Below are 24,423 nucleotides of genomic sequence, written 5' to 3' on the forward strand. Positions count from 1 at the left end.
ATATAAGGCAAGTGTAGCTGCCAAAGTACTTTCAACTGACTTTGGATATTGATTTAGAGTTGTTTGTTTTTTTATTGGTGTGAACATTATCGACAGCCACTTTATTTTTCCCACTAATTTGATTTAGCTACCTAAAAGATAAAATCTTTGTTTTGTACTATCAGTTGCTCACATCCCTCATTCAGCTGAGGATGGTCTTCTCTTCAAGGGAGAGGAAACCTGCAGAAAGCATGGAGAGACTGTGACTGACAGACTCTTACTGTAGAAATGAAATTATTTCTTTCAAAATCTGTATTATGTGGCCCCTTTTATAGGTCAGTGCCAAGTTATTTAGTATAGAAAAAAAGAGTTAGCTTAAGAAACATGCAATTGTTAAGGCAGATTGATTCCATATTCATATAGTGTTTTCTAAAGGTTGCTGTTAGGTCCTGACACAGAGAAACTAAAATCTGTGACTCTGATGGGAAATGTAAATGCTATTAGAAGGGAAAGAATGGAGGGGAGAGGCATTTTGAAAGTAGATCTCAGCAAACTGGATGAGAATGGAAGTAGGTCTCACTAAGGCAATAGCTGTGCTGTTCTCAAGCTTTGTCACAGGCAAGAGAGGAGGCTGCTGTGTCCCTAATCACTGTTAGAACAAGATTCATGGAAATTAATTGTGTAAGAACTAATTGCTTACCAGAAATCTGGCTCTGCTCTGTGATAATGACTTCATGGAGCAGTCCAAAAGAGTGGAACACTTGTCACTGCAAAAGAAAAACTGAATCAGCAGGAATTTCTGCTGATCACTGTCAATCTGTAAGAAGCAGCTTTCCTTTTTGAAATATCAGTCCCTCAAACCCTATGTTAATCAAGGTTTTTCAGCAGAGATTCTGAAGCTGTTTTGTGCTGTGGGGAATGATTCAAGTGTTCATCCAGAAGCTTCCTGGCAATTAACATGATGTAAGAACTTGCAAGAGTGTTTCCATACTGGGATTGTGGAAACAGAATCACATTCTCTGGAGTGAAAGTTTTCCTGCAAAGAAAGCTGCTTTGGGTTCTGTATGTGCTAACAAGTTAGTATTTAGCACTGAGGAAAGTGTAACTTCAGTCAGAGGAAGGGACCTGTCTGTGAGTTTACTCAAAACTGTTTGGTTTTGGCAAATTTTATGGGATAATTTTCCTTGGTAATTCCTGACAGGTCTTTCAGAGAAAATGATGGAACTGTAGAGGTGGTTGCTCTTTGAGTGCCTCATCAAGGGTGGAGCTGGTTTGCAGCAGATTAATGAGCTACTTTTTCTTTTAATGAAGACTTTTTCGGTTTTGGAGAATTTTAACACAACTGCAGGAGGTAGTTTGGATCAGAATTGTGCTTGCTTACAAAGAGTCTGGAAAGATAGAGAGTAGTATTGTTAGCCACTTTTCAGAATACTCCTGGAAATTATCAATTCACATGATCTCTTGCATAATGCAGCAGGAGCATTCTGGTAGCATTTGAGGCTAAGAAGCCAGAATTGACAGAGGCTTCAAGAAAGGGCCTGGGGTGTTTGTGTTTTTATGTAGCTCGCTGCTTTTTCAGAGAAATACTTGGCTTTGTTACAGTCATACAGGGTGAGAGAGCCTGTACAAACCTGTGGGAATAGCAGTTGTTCAAAACTTAAAAGAACGTTTGCAGACATACATCTCACTAAAAGGTCCTGTGGAAGTTGAAAGGGATGTGCAGTGGTTTGGGGAGAATGCAGTTCTGCAGCAAGTACCAGAACATGGAATGTGCAAGTTGTGTATTTCAGGACTAGTGTTTTCAGGTTTTTTTCCCAGGCAGTGAAATATCCCAAAATCCCTATTTTTGTGTATTTCAGTACTTCTGATACTCACTTGATAAAACTGCAGTCTTATTCTTGAGCTTACAGGATATATTAATGCATAAAAACTGAATATGGAAGTTAAAGTAAATAGCTCCAAGTTAATCCATGTCTTACTACAAAAAAATGCTGGGAAACCTTTTATTCTGAGCAATTGGTTCAAAAACCACTTTTCTCAAATTATAGTGCTACTCTGTAGCCACAGATCAGTATCATGTGATAATGTTGTTTGAATGATCCTGACATTCTTGTATTTTTACTTAATTCCACAAAGACCTCTTCAGTGAGGTCATGTGAATGTTTTAATGAGGGAAGTAACTGAAGTTGAATATTCTTGGATTTGTGTTATTTTTCCCCAAATGTAAATTCATCTCTTTCCATTCTGACTAAATTATTTAAGGCTACCTCATTAAGATTATTTCTTTCTTCCCTTTACACATGTGAATCATTATTAAATTATCACTTCATTTAAATCTCCAACATTTAGTTACATTTATTTCTATGTATTTACATGTTTTAAATGAAATTATTACTTTTTTCAATTTCATTTAGAAAATCAATTGCTTAATACAATTTGAAGAAATGAAGTAAAATGGCTCAAGAAAGAGGAGTTAAATACCTGCCTTTTTTTAGATGCAAATTTGTGCAGCTGCTGAGCCTCTGTTACTGCAGCTCTGTTAGCACAAGTTTGGGCACCTGCTGATGGAAACATGCTTTTTGTTGTCCAGGGTAAATCCTCTCCCCAGGTATCCGTAAGCTGTTCTGTGTTGTTCCAGCTGCATCTGCTGGCATCCTGCCTGTTTGAATCCCTGGAGCCTGCAGGGCTCACACGTGTGTGGGCAGGGTCTGGGTACAAACCTTCATCCACAGCCACTGAGCAGCCCGAGCCCTGCTGCTGTCCCAGGCAGCTCTGATCTGTGTCACCACTTCTGTAAGCTGCTGCTGCTGCTCCTGGAGTTAGTTTTTCACCTGCTGAAAAATAGCCACATCAATGATCTTGCTTTATGCAGAGTTATTTTGATTAGAAGAAACTGGAGTACTTTCCCAGTAGTGAAAATATTCAATACTGTTCAATATTAATGGCCTAATAAACAAGCATTTTAGGTCTTGGTTCCATGAAAACCTGAATATATGCAGACAAATGTACATAGTAATAAATTCATAACAGAATGATGTCCTATTGTTTTTAACCAAGCTCAGTATTTTAGTTTCAAACTTCAAAAAGTATAGTAATGTTTTATAAATTTTTGTAAATGCTACATTTGAGTGGAAAGAAGATTACTTTCTCTCATGGAGAGGCAGCAGTTTAATGTCCAGGTAGAAACTTAAATATTTGAAGATGCAAATCCTGTCTTTTACCTTGAGACTGTTTACTTCTATCTACTTCAAGCCTTACCCAATTATTAGTGCAGTCAGTTGAAAAACTTGAATTACCTCAGTAAACTCTGGATCTTTTCTGTAGTACACATGGAATTTATTGTGCCAGGCTTGTCTTTGTTTTAACAATAAGGGAACAGAAAGAAAATATACTGAAATACTGTACTAGTGAACTGCTCTTACCTGATATTAGTATGTGTATTTTGTGCTGGAGTAAATTACAGTTGTAATATGAAATGTCAGAAAATACTGGCATGAAAAAAGTTAATACATAATAATTTGCAACAACAGGGGCCATGGGTAGCTATGGTATTTCAGAAACTGAAGTGGGCAACTGTTACTTTAAAGCTAATAAAAGGTATTAAATGTAGTTAACTTTTTTAAAGGCTGTGTTAAAATGTCCTATGGTTTCCAGAGTCTGAGTTAGCTTTCTGAAAACCAGTTTGGAATGCACCCATTACTGGGTACAGGCGTGTCAGTCCCACCAGTGATGCTTGAACATGTCTGTGAAATAGACACTCCAAATTGTCTGTGACTCTGGGGGGGCACATTTGAGGGAACTCTGACATTTTCATTCAGCTTCTGTATTCTTAGGGGAATCTGGTTTGAATTTATTTTGCAAATTACTTTTTCCTTGATTTGTTGTCACAATTCAAAAATGATTCTCATATTCTGCTCTGAGAAGGGGCTTCTACAAAATGCTGTGTTTATAGACCATTCCTGTCCAGTGTTTGGATGGTTCAGGGAAATGCTAAAATTCTGTGGTAGCCACTTCTATTGGGGTAGAAGGAAGCTGATGTTGAAGAGAAATTAGTTCATTTTGTTTGTGGTATTTTAACTTTGTAAGCAAAGTCTGTTGGTTACAGCTATTGAGAATATGAATATAGTATACCATATTGTTTCAGCTACTGTAGAATTTACAGGTTTAAAGGAAGCCACTGGAGAGTTTAATATATTTTCCCTTATGAGTTTATATAAATTCACGTAGTCTTAAAATTAATTTATTTTTACTTTAATTCAGTAAAAATGTTATGAAATGGTTCAGATAAGCTATGAAATCTGGTAGGTTCTGGCAGATAACCACGGCTAGGTGGGGGGTGTCACTTTTAAAGGCAATTGCAGTGAGATGTTTTCCTTTGTCTCTGTAGTTATCAGAGACTGTTACAGACGATTGCTGTACTCGAGGCTCAACGTACTCAAGCAGTTCAAGACCTTGAAAGTTTAGGCAGACACCAGAGAGAAGCACTGAAAGATCCTATTGGATTTGTGGAAAGACTCCAGAAGAAGGTATTTCTATGGACTTTTCCTAAGTCTTCCTTGGATTTTTTTTAATAACTAGTAATTCAGGCTCTGTAGAAATTGAAGAACATATATATATATATACTTGCATAAAAATTATGAGCTTAGAATCTTTTAACTGCTGAGCAAAAATAGCTCTTTACTTTCTTGCTAGATCTGTAAGACATAGGTCTTCAATGATTTTATCAGCTATGCTTCCTTGCCTTCTTTTTGGTATGTAGAAATGAAATTGTTAAATTTTGAATTATAGTGTAGCTAATTTAAGACAACTTGAAGTCTACACGTGACTGGGAGTATCAGATCAAAAATTCTCATCTTTCTTACTTGAGAAATGAAATGTTGGGCTTGGAATGAATTTGGTAGGGCATGTTTAAAGAGCAGGAGATGTAGCCTTTATTCCAAACTCCAAGTGAACACTAGAAAACATACCTGAGTTACAGATAACAGAATTTAATATTGTCTGATAGGGGAGAATCCATTCCTGTAAGGAAACATTTTGTTTTCAAACTTTAAAACCCCTGTAGTAACAGGAGTACTGAAGAAAGGTTTTCAGTTTGAATCCTGTATCACTGCAGCATCTACCACTGGCAAACACATGACCTTCTAGTGTGATAGCAACATATATTTCAGTGAAGAATGAACTTATGGTTCTCTTTTCCGTGGTCTGTAGATACCTAGGGCATAAGTAAGCCCCTTGGTTTCAGTAGTTGTCTTTCTTTTAAGTTTTGAGATTAGTTAATGGCATAAATGAGGTAAGAATGTTGCATTTGCTAGTCTTTTATGGGGAGATACTAAGGTCACTTTCAAGTATTCTGGTGTACTTCTGTCCAAAAAGGACCAAAGGAATAATAGTCTTGCAGTTGACCTTTAAATCAAGAGGTGAGCTTTGCAACAGTTTTGTTCTAGGCAGAAGACAGCAAAATCAGTGCAAAATAGGCATAAATTTCTCTGATGGGAGGAGTTGAGCTATCAGGTGATAAAACTCTGAATCTTTTGGGTTCCTAGGTTAAGAAAGGTGCACATTCTCAGCTAATGGTATGTTTAATAAAGGACAGTCAGAAACAGGTTATTGAAGTGTCAAACACCTGATTTCAGCTGTGAAATGCACTCCTTAAAGTTTTATGCTCAATAAGCCATCATTGACCGTGCCGCTGCATATTTTATATGCACTGTTGTGTATAATTCTTGAAAGATCTCATCTTCTCTATAAAAAAAACTGTGCTGCATGGCAGTTCAGAAATTCTGATTTTCCATTCTTCTGTCAAATAAAAAGCAGCAATGGGTTTTGGAGCATTTCGATATTTGTAGGTTTTAGTTTGGATATAAAGTGATTGCATTAAATATTGCTTTTTACTTTTCATTCTTATTTTTTCAGGTTGATATGGGTCTTCCATTTCCTCAGAGAGTTGTTCAGCTCCCTGAGATTGCCTGGGACCAATACACCACTAGCCTTGGAAACTTCGAGAGAGAGTTCAAAAACCGAAAACGTAACAGTAGGAGAGTGAAGCTGATTTTTGACAAAGGTAAAAGAAAGTGAGCTTCTGTTACAAGGAGGAAATGACCAGTGTGGGAGTTCAATAATTCTCCCTTTGTGTTGCTTACAGTAGGTATCCCTGCAAGACCAAAAAGTCCTTTGGATCCCAAGAAGGATGGAGAGTCTGTTTCGTACTCTGTCTTGCCTTTAAGTGATGGTCCAGAAGGTTCCACAAACAGTCGTCCACAGGTAGTTGTTCAAAAGGAAAGAAAAAAAGTTGCAAAATAGTAAATTTAATTTGTTTTTCCTCTTTTGAGTATGAAGTGTGTCTTAACTGTTACTTCAAATGTTCATGTTGGTGATGACATGCCATTCCTTTACTCAAATCTTGGAACTAAACTTTGATTTCGACAAATTTTGTTTTGAAGTCTCATGCTTTGGTTTGGTTTTGGTTTAACTTAAGTAGGAAGAGGGTTCAAATCAATTTTCCCAGCTATAATTTTTCTAAACAGATATTCCATTTTATGTCCTGTATTTGAGCAGATGATAAGAGGGCGACTTTGTGATGAGACCAAACCTGAAACTTTTAACCAGCTGTGGACTGTAGAGGAACAGGTAACAGGAAACTCTTAATTTTGTAGCAATCAGCATAAAAGCAAATTGTGTGCTAATGTTTATAGCACTTGGGAGATCAGAAACATGTATTTAGATATTTGACAGCTCGTAAGTGTACTTGGAAAAATGTATTTATTCCTTTTTGCTGTTGATTTAGAAAAAACTGGAGCAATTGCTTTTGAAGTACCCACCAGAGGAGGTGGAGTCCCGACGGTGGCAGAAGATAGCAGATGAACTGGGAAATAGAACAGCAAAGCAGGTAACATGTGAAACACTTCCAGAAGTGATCCCTTATCTTCACTTTTTTTTTTTTTTTAATATCACTAAAAAAAATTCAGTGTATTTTCAGTAATCACTTCATTTTAAGAATGTAGCAGCAGGGCCTGCATTTCACCAATAACAATGGATCTCAAATACAGAATGTGAAATGTGCCCCAAAGCCAAACCTAATTGTTCATTAGATCTTGACAGCATGAATTTAATTCTATACAGCAAGTGCAGTGACTGAGTTACACTGTAGTGCCTAAATTCCTGCACCTCAGTACTCTAGAATGGGCAGACATGTAAATATCACAGACAGAAGAAGGACACAGATGAGGAGACACCAAGTATTTCTGCATCTAACTTGTGGGAATTTTTCCCCTAAGATTTCTCCATTTTGACCAGAAGTAAAAAATGCTGATGTTCTGTGTTTACAGTATTTTAATTTCATTTATTTCATTTGTATATTTCAGATAAAAATATAATTCAGTACTTCAGTATACTGGATTTCCTAATTTCTGATCTTATCTATATTTCTCCACATGAAAAAGTAGACATGCTGATTTCATAATGGAAACCTACTTTCTGTGTGCTAACCAAGGATAATGTATTTGGCATTGCTAAGAAGGAGTTTAGCGGCAGCTGGAAGTAAACTAGTACTAAAGTTCTTTCTAGCACAGTTTTTGCAAGATCTTATTTGTATTTTTAAAGAAGGGTAATTTTTTCTCTGAAAGCTGTCAGAGTGTCTGGAAATAGCACAAATGTAGCACTGCAAGATAGGTACCAGTTCGAGTAGTTGTTGCAAAGTAGAATTCAGAGGAATTCTTTTCTTCTTATTCTGAATCAATGTAGCAACCCAGGCAAAACTTTGAAGATCAGTTACATTTCCTTTGACACTGAGTTGTTGCATGTTGGTTTTTTCTAGGTTGCCAGTAGAGTGCAGAAATATTTTATTAAACTGACTAAAGCTGGTATTCCAGTTCCAGGAAGAACACCAAACTTATATTTATATTCCAAAAAGGTGAGTCAATATTACAGAATCCTGTGTTTCTGTTTGCATTTATGTGGAAATTGAGTTGGAATCAGTAATACTTTAATAGATTAATAAAATTACTTAATGAGGTAATCCTTTTCTTTTGCCAGTAGCACTATGGAGTAAATTGGATGTTAATTCTGGTTTCACAATGGCAGCTCTTGGGAAGGTGAAGTGTTCAGGTTGCAGCTGAACAGGCAGGGTAGAGTGATGGTCTTGGGGTACTTCTTCCTCATTTGTGAGTTTACCATAACTGGTCAGGAAGTGATAATGAAAACCCTGTTGGAAGAAGATAAGGAGCCCTATAATTCATATTGTACAGTAATCTCCTAATTAGTAAAGCCATAGAAAATGATGTATAACTGAGTATGCTGAATTAGCTCAGGCCTAGGCTTAAGGCCAAAATGTCCATTAAAATACAGCTTTTCTGATTTTGGAATGGATGAGAAAAAATATGGTCCCAAAAAATCTTAATTTACAGAAGCAAAGACTAAATTTCTGTGATCAGTCACATATTTTGATTTAAATGATCTTTAAGGTGCTCTTGGGTACTAATAAGGTCCATATAGAGTAAAAGAGAACAGTCTCAAGTTTCATGGATGTTTTATTTATTGGATTTAGGGGTGGTTTTTTGTTACCTCGATATTTACAAAACTTCTTCAAAACCCTTTACAGTGGCATTTTGTGGAGTAACATACTGGTTTGCATCCAGGTATCCATGATGTTTTCTGATAAATCATAAACTTTCCATTGATTCTACAGAAAGGCAAATTTGCAGATTTAGTTCTTTGCAAGGTTAGAAACAAAAGTTGCTGTCCATGGGTTGATACAAAGATTACCACAGCTGTAATGATTAAAGTGTTACACACCCTTAGCTGTCTCCAGGTAATCTCTGAAGTTACTGCAAACAGTGAGTGCTTGTATTGGAGCCTTTCCAGTTTGCCATCCATCATAGTAATACCATTTTACTTTCACCAGGGTTTAATCTACTATTGTGCTCTGTAAACAGAGGCATGACTGTCTGCCACCTTGTCTGTTGGAAAAGTGCTTTCTGGCAGAAGAACCAAAAAACCAGCTGGAAACAGTGATACCTTAAATACTGTGGAGATTCATCTGTCAGAAATCCAAATTACATCGGTGGTTGGGGTTAATTTCTGTAGTATAGTAATACTGTGTGGCTGATTTCAACAGGCATTGAAAATTTAGTTCTGGAAATTATAATTGTTTGAGTTCTTTATGTCACTCTACCACTTACAATTACCTTGGTCAAACCTTTTGTTCTTTCCTGTTAATTTTGTTTGGAAAGACTGTCATTACAGAATGTGTGTAATGTTGTCAGGCAGCAGATCACTGTATTTCATAAACATTGGGAGTACTTAGTCAGTTGATGTGGGACATTTTAACTGTATTTTTCACTAATTTGAATAGTAATTGCACTGTGGGCAAACCCAGTATAATCAAGAGCAAAACATATTTTGTGTAAAATTCTTAACAATCTCACATTGCAAGAGTAATAGTCCCATCACACAGATTTTTCTTAGGCTTCTATCTAGAAGATATCCAATACTTAGGTCAGTTTTTGCAGTGTGATTCACATCCTCATTGCCAGGTCATAAGAGTAAGGTCGTTCTGCCCTGGTTTCTACTAAGCAGCATCCCTGTGCTATATTTGTATCCTGTGTAAGAAATAAAGCAGATGAAAAAGTGAAACCAACAGTGTATGTGGAGAAATTGAGCTCTCAGGCTGCTGATAGAGCTGTCTGCTTAGAGCACAGATTGACAGCACCATACCAGCTTAGTTACTCCCAGGTCTCCAGTGGGGAAATAGTGTGGCAGAAAGGAAATGCAAGGGCTGTTGGAAGCCTGGGTCATGCCTGTCCTAATTTTGATATTGAGTAACTGTAACTGCAGTGGATCTGTTTTACTGCCAGTAATGGAAGTTTGAAACTGGATGCTAATACTTAAAGCACATACCTATGGGAAAATAAGAAACATAGATATCTTTCAGGTAAAGGTTTGTGTCAAAAGGGATACTTCACAAGAAAATACTTGCATTTCTCCATGGGGATTGTTCAAGATGCTTATTTAAAATGGTTACTGGAGAGGTTAGAAACCTGTTCAGTTTTTGAACATCTTGTTGAAGTTAACTTTGTATATCTACTCATATGACATATGTCTCTTCTAACTAATGATACTGGAAATTAAGCAGGATGCATCAGTTTATTTTCCTGTACAACCATTACCTACTGCTGGTGAAAATAAAACTGGATCAGAGTCTTAGGACTCTAGTATTCAGTTCTTCAATTATAGCTTATCATTTTCAATTTAATCCTTATATAATATCATTAGTGCACCTGCTTTTAAGCCTAATCTAGAGATATATTTCCCACAGGGAAAATGATCTCTAACTGTCTGAGTAATATTTTAGTTCATTCTTCACCAAAGGAAGATAATTCAAATCCTGAGTTCAATTTGTAGGTCATGCTGGCAGTGCTGCAGTATAAGCATAGTCACAGTTTTCCTTTCCTGACTCCAGATCTAGTATTGAATGCAGATCTGTTTTCTGTTAACAAAAAATGTAAATCACTGTGTCAGCTCAGTCTGAAATGTCATCTATACATGAATGTATTTTAGAAAGGTTTGAAATCTTAATGGAAATCATAGAAACACCAAAACTCAGGTAGTTGGTGATCATAAGGCAGAAAAATCCAACACAATAGATCTAGTACAGTAGTCTTAGAAGAAATTCTTGTTGTTTTTGCCCTGTAGTAGCTCTGCAGATCAGAGGTACCACCTTCCAGTTGATACTACAGACTTCATCTCTTCCATTGAGACCAAACAGAGCTAATCTCAAACAGAGCTCTCCTCCTGGTACTTCTGTCTGCATAGATGCATTCCATCTAAATAATTGGTGTCATCTTTGCCTTTAGTTTTTAACTGTGCACAACAGTAAAATAAGGCTACATCCCTCTTTAGAGAAAAAGGCTTGTACTGTAATATTACAGGTTTGTAACTGATACAGGAACCTTTTGGGGTAAAAGCTCTTGCTAAAAAAGGAGAAAGTACTAACTATTGCAAGTATTCCTTTTACTTTAGCTGTATGGGCAGCTAGGCACTGTGTAAAACAATCCTCACTTTTATGATTGTTAGGAAAAACACTTCTCATGTTTACGTTTTTGAGTCACACTGTAGGGTTTTTTTAAGTAGAGGAATGTAAGTTTTGACATTAAATGTCAAACTGCTAGTCTGGAAAGCAGCTAAGTAAGGGGTTGAGTCAGTTTCATTCACCCCAAATTCTTCTTTTTGATATTTCATATTCTGTCACTGGGGAATAAGTAATAGGGGCTGAGTGCCTTTAAGTAACTTCTTTTAAAACTGTCATCATTCTACACCTTCAGACAGCATTAAAGTTGAAAGTTTCTAGATGTGCACTAATGGAGTAATTTATTTCATCTAATGTTTTTTATGTTCCTTTTTCTTGCAGTGGAAATGAAAACCTTTAGGGAGCAGTTCTTTTTAACTCTTAGAATCCTCTTTTTATTGCAATGAATTGCTTTCTCTCTCCTGCACTAGGACAATAGGTCTAGACTTGGTTTTTTTTCTAAGGCACAAGTACAAGAAGTTGATAAGTGTCAAGCTTGGACCTTTTGTCTCTTGGACCTGTGCAAAATTACTTCCTTGCTTAGTCTCACACACTGTTGGATGTTTTTTAATATTTTTGCTCTCTGGTCCTCAGTCTTCAAAACTATAACAGCCTTACTTTGTGTTTTAGTCTTGCTGTCAGTCTCACCTGTTTAGGTGGTTCGGGTTTTATGCTGCATTTTTACCAAAGTATTGCACTGTTCATTGGATTCCACTTGTTATGGGGGAAAAGAACTGCAGCTGTGATACAGAGATATAAATATAAGTAATTGGAAACATTATAGATTATTTAATGTGAAAGAATAAATTCCAGGCAGTTTTATCAATGAGGATTATTTACATAATAGCCAAGGAATGTTTTTAAAAATATACCATTTTTTCACTGTAGTCATCAAGTAGACGGCAGCATCCTTTAAATAAACATCTTTTCAAACCTTCAACTTTCATGACATCTCATGAACCTCCAGTTTATATGGATGAAGATGATGACAGATGCAGTTTTCACAGCCATATGGACACTGCAGCAGAAGAGGAAGTATCGGTATGTCATTTAATCAGTCAGAGAATGTCTTGCTTGCTGTCACTTTGACCTTGTTTAGTGTTTAATAGATAAGGCATCTTCACCATAAAATATCATCAAGGAAGTATTAAATTGTAATAAGATTTGTGAGCCATTTTGAATTATAAATACATTATTACTATAACAGCTTCTGACAGCAAAGAATTCAGACCAAATCAGGAAGGAAGTCTGTAAGTCATAAACAGTTTTGTCCTGAAATATCTTGAAGAAGTTCTAGTTGCATATTTTTAGTAAGTGATCTGGTATGAGAGAGATTTGAAAATCATGTAGATGATATAGTTGGGATTCTGGTTAAAAATGTGTTTTAGAAAGGTTACATAGAGCCCTGGTAAAATCTGGTAAAATTCAAATGCTATTGGCGTCACTGTTTTTTTTTTTTTATCTTCTACTGGCTGAATTAATTATGAATTTTGTAAAATCCATTTCAAAGTGTGAACTAACAGAGTGAATTGGCAATCAGCAAGCATATTTATGTATTCTTAGAGGCACATTCTAGTAGACATCCTAACCCAGTGAATTGCTGCATCATGGAGTGTACTACTTTCCTAATTTATCCCATGCAATGATACAACAGGAATTTAGACATATGTTGTTCCCATTTCCACACAGAATCATAGAAGGTCTATGTCCTACTGCTTGGGAGCTGGGCAAGTTTCACAGCTGGTGTGAATCACTGTGGTTTTCCTGTTTTCCTTAGACTGAAGAACCTGACTAGTTAATTCTAATTTTTTTTTTGTGAGCCTAGTGACATCCTGTGTGTGAAAACCTTGTTGCATAACACAAGTACTGAGGCCACCCACTATCAGTCCATTCATTTTTTTACTGACTTTTTTGCCTGCACTGCATCGTCTTCCTTAAGTATTACATTTACTTATTTATTTCCTAGTCTTAAATCCCATCTGTGCTCATTTTCTGTGTTCTCTCTGTGATGGTCTTCCAGCTCATCCACAGCCATTCCTGATAACTTTGCATAATCCAATAAGAATCTTAAAAGACCTGGAAAGCAAAATGCATGTTAGAAGAGATACAATGCAGCCTCTTTTTGAGCTAACATGCTTTTATTTTGTATTGGTTTTGAATACATATTTTCTAATTGTTCTGAACAGTTTCCTGAAACATTTTGGTTTTGCCATGGTGCCCTAACTAATAATTAATGTGGGCACCATAGCAGTCATAATAGTGGTCATGTGCCACACAGTGACATGTTTTTAATTTGGCATAATCTTTTCTTCCTTCACTAGAGTAACATTTCCAGATAGATCCAGTTCTGGCTTTCAGTAAGGTACAAAGACACAGGGGAGCTCAGTTACCAAAAAGGTCCCCACAATCAGTGCAAAATAATAGCAATTTGGAAGCAAAAAGGGATTGTAAGCTATATTCAAAATGAAGGCTTCTATTCTAGTGTTACAAGTCAGATCTCTTAGTGACAGTCGTTGTCTTGGAGAAAAATACTTTGTGTCATTTAGCAGAAGAAAAGCAGTGTAGCAGGAAAAGAAGGTTTTCTTTGATTTCACAGTGGAATTACCACATGCTTTTCCTGTGTAAAGACAAAAAGATTTGCCTGATTATTACCAGTCATAACTATTCCTGGAAAATTATGTTTTGGTATAAATGAGTTATTTTCAAGTGAAGACCCACTATTGCTAACAGAGTTCATTTACCTTTCAATTATGATTTTTTAATTTTGTGAGTAATCTATAATTATTCTAGAACACAGCTGTTTACTATTCCAGAATGAATTGTCCACACAGGGAGCTATTAAAGGATACTTTATTCAGTAATCAGTTCTTTTGTGACGGGCATTTTTTCTCAGAAAAGCTTTTGAGATTTGTGTGGAAGGTCAATCTCTGCTTTATATTAAAGGAAATGTAGCTTATCACTACACAACTGAATTATGTCATTTAACCATAACTTTTTCTGATAGTTTGCAGCCTAGTCCTTTATATAGGCTCATAATTGCAATTAAATAATTGATAAAGCCGTTCAGAAATGTAGTAAAGCTTCTTTCCCTCACTTCCTTTAATAAACTTACTAAATAATACAGAATCTTCAGTCTTCACAGATTCATAAAAAGAGATGGAAATTACACATTCAGGCTACATTAGAAGAATTTTAATCACTATTCTGTAGTTGTAGTTGTTTTCCCTACCTGAAGGTTTCTGTCAGTGTAGGATGTGAAAACTGCTCTACATCAGTAACGACTTGTCATCTTTGAAAACAGGTGACATCTACCAACTACAGCTGCTACAATAAAATCATTGCCTTGAAATGAGCATCTGAACTAGAATTAGAGCTTCTGTCCTTTCTTAGCAGAACCTCAATCTTTGTTGAGGGAAACTGTGTGAGAAAAAACAGAATTTGCATGTCTTTGAAAAGGAGAGGAGCATTTGTTGTAACTCTCTGGCAAAGATGTCTGCACTGGCCTGCAGGGAGACAAACTGCTTCATAATTTATGAAAAAATAGCAGTCTGTTTTTATAAGCTCTTAAGAGACAGTAAAGAGTGATAAAGGGAGTTGGATAACTGTGAGTTCTACTCTTTCAGTCATGGCATGGTGCTTCTCATTGCATTTACTCTTACCAGTAAAGGAGAGAAGTTAATACTGGATATGGGTGTTATGGTTTTAAAAATATGTTTCCAGTATGTTAGAATAATGCCATCATTTTCTTGAATACTATTAATCATACATAATGATTTATGGAACAAATTCATGTCTTACTAGTTACTGTATTCCTAAGTAAGAATATTTTTCTGGCTTTTTCTTACCTTGAACAGGATGAAGAGAGTATTCCAGTAACATATCGAGAGTTACCTGAATACAAAGAACTGTTAGAGTTTAAAAAATTGAAGAAACAGAAACTCCAGCAGATGCATGCAGAAAGTGGGTTTGTGCAGCACGTGGGATTTAAGGTGAGTGCAAGAGATGTTCTTCTGTTGCTCAGTGGAATGTAGAGGTTTTCCAAGAGAATGTGGTTTGAATTTCCTGATAAGATTTCATGGAATAAAGCAAGTTTCATTCCTTAGTTTTTGTTCACTGAATCTGTTTTCCCTCGTTTTGTTTAAGAAAAACAGCCCACATAATTCAGTCTTTCTGGTAGCCCAGCTTTGAATGAATGCTGATGTTATATGGAAATTAATAAACGTGCTGGTTTTTTCTCACCACATTATGAAAATACAGCTTGTATTAGAGCCTTGTTAAATCATAATAGAATTCCATTTGACACTACATTCTGTTTTGACAGTGATTAATTATAATAATTTTCTGATTATGAGTTTGGAGCAATTTTGCCTCCACCCGAGGCCAGAGAAGGGACAGAGATTTTGGGTAAGAGTAATAGATTAAAAATTTTTTTTGTTTTGTAGCAACTTTACAATCTAATCAAGTGATAAATGACAGAAGTTGAAGCAAGGACATAAAACAATGTTCATGTAAAATTAAGAAAAAAAGCATTAAGTTAAACTGATGTGTTTTCTGAGCAACAACCATTAATAGGCAACATGAAAGAAAGGGCACTCTGGAAATCTTATTTTCTGGTTTGCAAGGGATTTTGTGTCTAACTGGCTACTGTAACTGTTGGAACAGGTTTTTTTCTTTAGTGTTATGGAGATGGATTTTTTTTTCTGATACCAATTTGCATAAGAATGCAAGGACAATTCAAGGTTCAGTTCAAATTAACTGTAAAATTAAGACAGCCTCATCAGTTGATACTGACAGATTTAAGTTATTAAACCACCAAGGTGCTTGTTATTTTTGTTGGTTTTAGTTGGCATGGTATGTTTGGTGTTTCATTTTGTGGGGATTTTTTAAATAAGCATTTTCTGTCCCCCAAAATTTGAAGCTTTAATCAGTCAGACCAGACTTCAACAAACTTCTTTTTCTACATAAAATTATCCTGAGAAGTAAATTGACATTACACAGTGTCAAGCATTTAAAGTTTGAAAATTTCTTTGCATTTGACTTTGATTGTATTATGCATTATAGTAAGCTGAGAAATCGGGTGATTATGGGCTGTTTTCCCTCAGCAAATTCAGTCTGTGGGCTGGCCAGACCTCACCTAATAAGCAGCCATTGAGAGCAGATTTGGTTCTGCAGAGCTTTTGGCCTCATTTACTACACATTATTCAACCTGTGCTTTGAATATTGAATTATTGAATCCCTTGTGGGCTTTTTATGGCTTTCACTTCTTTTCTTCATTAAAAAATGAAAGGCATAGTATTATTTCTGTTTCACAGGGCAGAGGGGAGCTGGAGCATAAAAACTGAGATCAAGGCTTTCCACTGTCTTGGTCCTCAACTTCAGATAACTCGAGCCAATTTTTCAGTTCTAGCATTATTCTGAACTTGGTATTTTCAAAGAGCAGCTCTTGGTGTGCTCAGTCCCTGCTCACTTCCAGCCTCACCCTGGAAAAGCATCTGTGCCCAGAGGGGTGCAGCTGTGGCAGGGCTTGTGTGAGGTGTTGGTGACCCTGAGTGCCTCGGTGGTGGCAGCAGCAGCTGCTGTGCCCCACTGGCTTCACAGATGCTGAGACAGCAGTTCAGGTTCTGATGGATGGATAGAGGATGAGCTATGGGAGCACAGACTTGTTTCCCACATCTGTTTTCCTTTTCAGTCCTGTCTCTGCAGCGCTCTTCATAGTTCAGGTTTTTTAAAAGTTCTCCTTGCCTGCAAGTCCCATTTTCCTGGTTTCTATCTTTTGATCAAATACTTTTGCCCCTTTTCTGTATCACTGTGAATTTTTTATCTAGTCTTTCATGTTTTGTTTTATCTTTGATTTTTTCTCTTCATGCCACACTCTTGCATTTGGGATTAATTCTTGTCTCCTTGCTCAGTTTTAGTTCCAGACCTCTGTTTCCTTCTCTGAACATGGTATTCCCCTTCCTTCCTGGCTATCTGGCTTTAGTTCCAGCCCAGCCATGATGTGTTACTGCATTTCCTGAGTTGGAAAGGGCATCAGTGTGCCCTGATCCACAGCTCCAGCAGCCCGACAAGCTCTGCTGGTCTGGTCTTACTGCTTCCCTCTGCCATGGAAGGGCTGGCATTGCATGTGGCTGGGCTTGTGTGAAGCATCCCATCCCTGTGCTGTGTCACAGCAGTTTGGAGCCCCCTGAGGATGAGAGAGTCTGCAGGCAGGGCTGGGCTGCTTTGCTCAAGCAGGGTGGTGCCAAGGTGGGGCATTTGGGGAGTGGGAAGCAAGGCAAAAGCTTGGTGCATCCTCATGGCTCTGGAGGGCCTCTCCTAGAGAATGAGGACTTCTTTTTCCACATGGTGAGAATTCAGCTGTGGGGGCTGGCAGTGGCACAGGGACACACAGAGATTGCCATGGGTGAGTTGGTGTGCACTGTAGGCATGGGAGTGCCTCCCTCAGCTGCTGCTTTCTCAGTGCTGCTCCCTCTGCTCCACAGTGCGATAACTGCGGGATCGAACCCATCCAGGGCGTTCGGTGGCACTGCCAAGACTGCCCTCAGGAAATGTCCTTGGATTTCTGTGATTCCTGTTCTGACTGGTGAGCAGCCTGTGCTTCTACTTGCTATTTGTCATTAGATTGAATCTCTCTGCTGCAGAACTGCTGTGTAGGGTGGAAATAAATCTTTGCTCCAGCACAGGATATATAGCCTGGTTGAGTAAAGTGGAAGATAATTTAGCATCTCTTTGTGGGAGATATATTTTGTAAGCAGATTCTGGATGTATAATTTAATTTTCTTTAATACAGTGGACAAATAGGTTTGGTACAGTTAAATAAGGGGGGAATTAGACTTTATGAATGAACTGCTATCCAGTTTGGTTTGAATCTCTTCATATGATCACTGTTTATGAAAGTTAAATATAAGGAAAGTATTTGACTTTTAAACTGTTATCTTTTTCTTTCCCTTGCAGTCTGCATGAAACAGAGATTCATAAGGAAGATCACCAGTTAGAACCTATTTACAGAGCAGAGACATTTTTAGACAGAGACTACTGCATGTCCCAGGGCACCAGTTACAATTATCTTGACCCAAACTACTTTCCAGCAAATAGATGACATGGGAAGCAGATCTACCAACTTGGGTTTACTATCCTCTTTGAAAAATAACAATGGCACCATTGTTAATTCTGTGCACATTTTGGAAAGACTCTGCTTTCCCTGAAATGTCACTCACAGCATGACAGCTTCCTGGGTGTACTTGTCAAACTACAGCTTTGAGCTGTCATGGTTCTAGATCACTGAACAGCAGCTGAACATTCCTAGTGTGCAGAAGGTTTCACTGGGAGACTTTTCTTTCACCACATTAGTCACTGTTAGGTGGTGAATCTAAACAAAAGAAACACATACAAAAGGGTGAGCCAGAAATGAGAGCACACATTAAAGATAGAGTAAATTCCAAAGGCTTTGAAGAACTTGGTTATAATGAGATCCAGAGGAGATGAAGTATTTATATAAAAACAGTTTAGTAGCTTGCAGTTTTGTTGTGAAATAGTTTTCAGCACAGTAACTGACTTCTTTAGGCAAGGTTTTAACCAATGACAGTGTTTGCTTCTAGGCTGTACTCTAAAAATACTCACTGTCTCAGCAATGGTTGGCTATGGGCCTTTATTAAATCGGAGCTGCTTAATCATGTTGACCTTCAATTTTTAAAATTTTTTTTTAAAACCACAACGAACTCTATTTACCAACAGTGAAGCACTACAGGGGGCAGCTGTGGCATTGCTTCCTTAACCAGCTCATGGTGTGTGAATGTTATAAAATTGTCACTCAGATATATTTTTTAAATGTAATGTTATATAAGATGATCATGTGATGTGTACAAAATATGGTGAAAAGTGCCAGTGCTAGTAACTGTGTAAAGTCTCTAATACTCAACATTTACTCCTTTAAAATAAAATACACAGCCTTCTGCCTCTGTATTTGGAGTTGTTAGTGCAACTCATCAAAGAAAACTGCCTAATATAAATCATATATATGGTAATAATTTTTCCTCTTTTGTAGTCTGCACAAGATCCATGAAAGATTGTATTTTTATTACTATTTAAACAGTGATTAAATTTAGCCTGAGCAGTGAGCAAGGGTTCACATGCATTCTTTTATACTGCTGGATTTTGTTGTGCATCATTTAAAACATTTTGTATGTTTCTTCTTATCTGTGTATACAGTATGTTCTTAAATAATGTTCAATTGTCAGGAGAACTGTGAGAAATAAACTATGTGGATACAGTCTGTTTATATATAGAATGCTTGCTGTGACTTCCTTTCTGTGTAGTTCTGACTCTTTAATCAGGATGGAAAGTTTGGACAGGACCTTTGGATCGGTCACCCAGCGCCGCCTGTGCCGCTCTGGCCGGCAGGATTAGCATTCCAGTTCTCTCCTCCTCCCTCACAGACTTCTTTGTCAGACCACAGAAAATCCAGATTTTAGTAGCCTTGGTACAGTGTATACCATTGTCTGAGAAGCTTTGTAATTATTGTGACATATTTTACTTAATATATTTTTTATTGAAATGTATAGCTTGTGATTCAGAAACACTTGATTATTTTATAACTGTAATAGACTTCCAGTTGCTTTGAAGCTAGAATACTCAGAGCAATTAGCTAGAAAACAAACTAATTTGACTTCAAAAGATGGCAATAGGAAGGATAATTGGCTGGCTGCACCTAGTAACTTTAATTATAAATTGATCAGTATTTTTGCAGTAACTTTAGGTGTAGCTATTTTTTGCTTCAGAAGAAAGAATGTAGGCATTTAATCTATTTAGAAAGTAATACAGTACAGTTACTAAAACACTGAGCAAGTATCATAGGTAAGAGTATCTCACGTATCTCGTATACTTAGATAAATTTAATATACCTTAAAAAACACAACACAAAACTCCCGTGATGTATTTTAGTTTTAACTGGAAAAGATACTGCTCTGAGAGGCTTTCTAAGACCATGAAAATATGCTTTCCACATCATTCATGGTCTTTATAGGAAACTAGAGTTGGTGAAGGTATATTATCAGGAAGAGGATCTGTGGTAACATTAATTTTCTGTTTGTATCCTGAAAAAAAATTATGGGAATAAAATAAGAAAAGTAAATTAGCGAAAATACTCAGTCATCAGGTTAGGATAGCTTGGAAAGAACAAAAGATCCTTGGAACAAAGTTGGAAGCTAAAGGATAATTTCAAGTCTGAATCACTCAAGAGTGTCTTGGATAAGTCCTGTTTTATTGAATATGTATAAATATTAATGTTTCCCTATGCATGCATATGCAGCTATTGTTCCTGCATACATTATGAACGTATGCAAATAGGTATCTAATGCACATAACACCAAATCAAGCATGGGATTTTTTTTGGTTTTTTACACAGAAAAGACAGAAGAAGCAGAAAGAAAAATTAAATTGAAAGTGTATGGATAATAATTTTTGTAATTCGATTTTAAAAACCCCAACAAAATAGCAGCTGATTGTTGCCTTTGTTCCCATCCTGCACAAGTGTGAGACTTCACACTTTATAACTTCTACTGTAATTAAATATCATAGAAAATACTCCAGAAAACCTACCCAGATGAATTTGCAACTTTGTGGTAACTGCAGAGTGTTCTACTTTTAAAAAGCAGCAGCAGCAGCTGCTGGTGCACGGGGCTGGTGTGGGCAGAGCTGCCCTGGGGAGCTGCTGTGATACTGCAGGCACTGCTGCTGCTGCTGCTCAATGGCACTGGCTGGAGCTGAGAAGCACTTCCAGAGACCAGAGGTAAATGTAGGCTATAGAAGCACCCAGGAAAGAAGGAACATCCATGGTTTGAAGGATAAGAACAAAACGTAAAACAGACCCTAAAAAAATAATTGAATTGGCATCTACAGGGCAAATGCTAAGGAAGAAAAGGAAACAGAAGAATCTGCCCTGGTTGGAAAAAGGACATACTCTGTAAGCATGCTGATTTGAGCTATATTTTCAAGTCATGTACTGTGCTTTGAAAAGGATTAAACCCACATATACTGTAACAGAAATCATTACTCCTCATTTTTGTACATGTTTTATTTGTATTATGTCTTCATTACAAGAAAGGTAACTTTAAAAATGCAAATCTGCTGCATAAAGTACACCTTTGACAGCACAAGCAATCATGCAACCCACTTTCACTGTAAATTCATCCAGTAGTTCCAGTAAGAGGATGCAGTTACTTTACAGCAAAGTCAAACAAGCTTTTATTTAGCTGTCAGTATACCAAAGAAACTCCACAATATTTTAGTTAACCTAACAGAAATACAATGGCACTTTTACAGACTTTTTTGCAGATTACAGATAAATGGCTTACTAAAGGTGCAAGCAATATGAATTAAGTAATCCCTGACATTTTCCTATTTTTTTGGTTTCCCACCCCACCACACCTTCCCAAGTTTTGGCAATGCCAGTACAAGACAACAGATGATGATCTGAATTTTGCATTTGAAATACTTCCAAAGTGAAATTTAGAGATGACATGAGATGTTCTGGCTCATAACCAACTTTACATATGGACTTTAATAGCTATAGCACAAGTGCTGTTAATATGGATCATTACTGGACTGCACATTTATACAATACAATAATCATTCTCAGCTCACAAAACTGGGAAGTCAGGTACAAAATCATAACATTCCCAGCAGAAGACAAGACTGTCTCAAAAATGGTGTCTGCTTCCCAATAATGGGTTGACAGACTTCCACAACATTCAGCTGTATCTTCAGTGAATTTTTCTCCTTGCAACAGTGTTCTGGGCATGTGAGAAAAGGTTATTTTAACTTGTAGCTTGAGTAATTCCAGCTCCCTTAGAGCTGCATGTTACAGAGAACAGGTTTCAGGCACTAAAGCCCAAGAACAAGCTAAGTGATACCACAAAAATTAATACTGTTAATAAAAAAATAATAATCAATGGGAAACTTGTGTGCAATAACCCTACTGTCAGTCTGCTGGACAGTGACTGGGGTGGGTGGGGAGCTCCCTGCTGGCCAGGCACTGCCCCTTTCCCATGGAATGTGTGTGACCATGAAACACAAAACCAGAGCTGCTGCTCACCTTGCTGCTTTTAACCCATGAAGAGCAAACACCCAAGAAATCAAAATACAGTTCTCAGAGTGGGCTTAGCATTCAGACCACTTTCTGTTGGGTGTACTTTCAGAACTAAGATTTCATCTAGGGTAACATGCCACGTGCACAAATTCCAGATACCTCTCAAGGAAGCAGCTCTGCTTTGACCAGCAAATCATGGCTGTGGGGTGCACGTGGGCAAGGCTGGGTACACACCTTACACAGCATTACTGCATTTCTGGTGAAAAAAATGCTGCCTCTTCCTTTTTCAGAAACGAGTCAATTGTCTTGCAGATTTCCAGGAAAACATCCTCCTGTGTTCCTTCTGCATCAACCTGTGAAGCACAAAAAACAACAGTTTTGATTAAGCTACATAGAGTTATCTCAGAATCTAAACACTGCAATAAAAAACCAGTCTAATATAAAGTGAAAGTTGTTCTGCTTCATGGTAGAAGCATTCTAATGTAGAGGAGCAGCTTAATAAACCAGATTACTGATTTTGTTTCCACAGATTTCTGTAAGAAGGTTCTGCAGGCTGGATTGTCTGTAGCAAAGTACATCAGTCAAGTGAGGGAGTTTCAGGTATTCATGTTTTAAATTGAAGTTACACCTGATGCAGAACAGATGCCAAGGGCTCTTTGCCCATCACTCCAACCTGGTGAGGTCCTTCTGAAGGGCTGCACAGCACTCTGGGTTTTGGCCACTCCACAGTAACTTAGCAAATCAATGAATTCCATTGCATTTGTATTTGGTGAACTGGTTCTGGTTTTATGACATCCTTTGCCCCTATCTTTTATAAGGGCACTGCTTTTGTGGTATAAGAACTCATCTTTCATTGAAGCAATTTTTTTCTTGAGCATCCCAAAGATTCAGTTAACTGACCAAGCTATTTTTCATTACTGTACTTCACAAAAACAAGATGAATTTACACTCCTGTGCTGAAGATGAGAGAGCTGCATTTCAGCAGAGAGGAATGGCACTTGCAGCCAGTAATACTTGTCTGTGTTCCCTAGAAAACGTGAGGCAGAACTGAGCTGTTCTGAGCAAGGAGTTTCATGTCCATCCCATGCTGTGCCACCTGAGGAAGGAGAGCTGTCTTCAGCCCTCACGGCAGTGACAGAAGCAGCTTTCACACTGGCTGTGTACTCCATGCAGATGCTTCTGCTGATTATTCCTTTCCTCAAATGCCTTCTCATATCTGGTCTTTACACTAAAGCAAGATTCTTCTCTGCTTCTCCATGCTTAGTCTTTCATGCATGCATGACATGAAGTTTGCACAAGATTAAATGGACCCATGACAACTTTGTGAAAGGATCTTTTCCTGAACTGCATTTTCATCTCCAAGTTGCTGACTAGAAAGCCAGACAATTGTAGTGTTTGAAGGGGACATACCTGCCCATAATACTTTATGCCATCTCTGGTCTGCAGGAGAATTAAGGGAGTTTCATGTTCAAATAAATGTATTTTTAAATTGGCCAAGAAATTCTGCTCAGATATGATGTTGTCTCGCAGCCAGCTCCTGTACAGCTGACTGCAGTCCATGTACATCTAAGTCCCTTGGTGCTGAGTTTTGTGTGGGAGTCAGCAGCTGCTCCTTGCAGAGCTCCAGCAGGGACTGCAGGCACTCTCCAGACCTTGGCTTTCACTCCTGGTGGCACCTGCAGATGCTGAGAAGTTCAGTCCCTGTGGGAAGTGCTGGCACATCTCACCAGCCTGTTCCACAGCCAGAACTCCAGCACTGGGTACCCAGCCAGGCCAGCCTTCAGGAGCCCTGCCTAGCTGGGCCTGTCCCCTTGGGCCCACTGCAGGGGTGTGTGACAGTGTGAGCTGAGCTGTGCTCAGTGCCCTGTGCCCTTTGGGATCACTGCAGGGGTGTGTGACAGTGTGAGCTGAGCTGTGCTCAGTGCCCTGTCCCCTTTGGGATCACTGCAGGGGTGTGTGACAATGTGAGCTGAGCTGTGCTCAGTGCCCTGTCCCCTTTGGGATCACTGCAGGGGTGTGTGACAGTGTGAGCTGAGCTGTGCTCAGTGCCCTGGCCACCTCCCTTGGCCCCCTCACTGCCCTTCATGGTGCTGGTACTGGTGCTGCTGGTACTGGTGCTGCACATCTTTCAGAAGTGTTTAGAGGTGGGGGGTACTTACTAGCAGCAAAGAGAAAATGGGGGTGATGAACCATTCTGAACCAAATGTCTGCCTTCTCCAGTTAAAACAAAACCAGCAACTCCCATCTCAGCTGCTATCAAACACCTCGTTTGGCCTGTCTCAACCGCCAAGACAAC

At 38.0% G+C, this 24,423-nt stretch overlaps 2 protein-coding genes across 6 annotated transcripts in view; one reads left to right on the plus strand and one right to left on the minus strand.

The window, feature by feature from the left end:
- The window catches only part of ZZZ3 (zinc finger ZZ-type containing 3), a 55,242-nt gene extending 35,923 nt beyond the window's left edge, over positions 1 to 19,319 (plus strand). For 3 of the 4 annotated variants that reach the window (XM_058029747.1, XM_058029749.1, XM_058029750.1), the window contains exons 4-13: positions 4,367 to 4,505; positions 5,893 to 6,040; positions 6,122 to 6,240; positions 6,535 to 6,606; positions 6,764 to 6,865; positions 7,793 to 7,888; positions 11,930 to 12,082; positions 14,896 to 15,030; positions 17,524 to 17,624; positions 17,996 to 19,319. In XM_058029747.1, coding sequence (XP_057885730.1) covers positions 4,367 to 4,505; positions 5,893 to 6,040; positions 6,122 to 6,240; positions 6,535 to 6,606; positions 6,764 to 6,865; positions 7,793 to 7,888; positions 11,930 to 12,082; positions 14,896 to 15,030; positions 17,524 to 17,624; positions 17,996 to 18,140 — 1,210 coding nt within the window. In that variant the 3' untranslated portion in view covers positions 18,141 to 19,319. The remainder of the gene's footprint in view (positions 1 to 4,366; positions 4,506 to 5,892; positions 6,041 to 6,121; positions 6,241 to 6,534; positions 6,607 to 6,763; positions 6,866 to 7,792; positions 7,889 to 11,929; positions 12,083 to 14,895; positions 15,031 to 17,523; positions 17,625 to 17,995) is intronic. The other variant, XM_058029751.1, reaches the window with a different exon arrangement.
- A 1,776-nt stretch (positions 19,320 to 21,095) lies between these two features.
- AK5 (adenylate kinase 5) overlaps positions 21,096 to 24,423 on the minus strand; it is a 98,951-nt gene continuing 95,623 nt past the window's right edge. For both annotated transcript variants that reach the window (XM_058029752.1, XM_058029754.1), the window contains exon 14: positions 21,096 to 22,480. In XM_058029752.1, coding sequence (XP_057885735.1) covers positions 22,373 to 22,480 — 108 coding nt within the window. In that variant the 3' untranslated portion in view covers positions 21,096 to 22,372. The remainder of the gene's footprint in view (positions 22,481 to 24,423) is intronic.

This window comes from Melospiza georgiana, chromosome 9 (assembly GCF_028018845.1).
Source record: "Melospiza georgiana isolate bMelGeo1 chromosome 9, bMelGeo1.pri, whole genome shotgun sequence".
Lineage (NCBI taxonomy): Eukaryota > Metazoa > Chordata > Aves > Passeriformes > Passerellidae > Melospiza > Melospiza georgiana.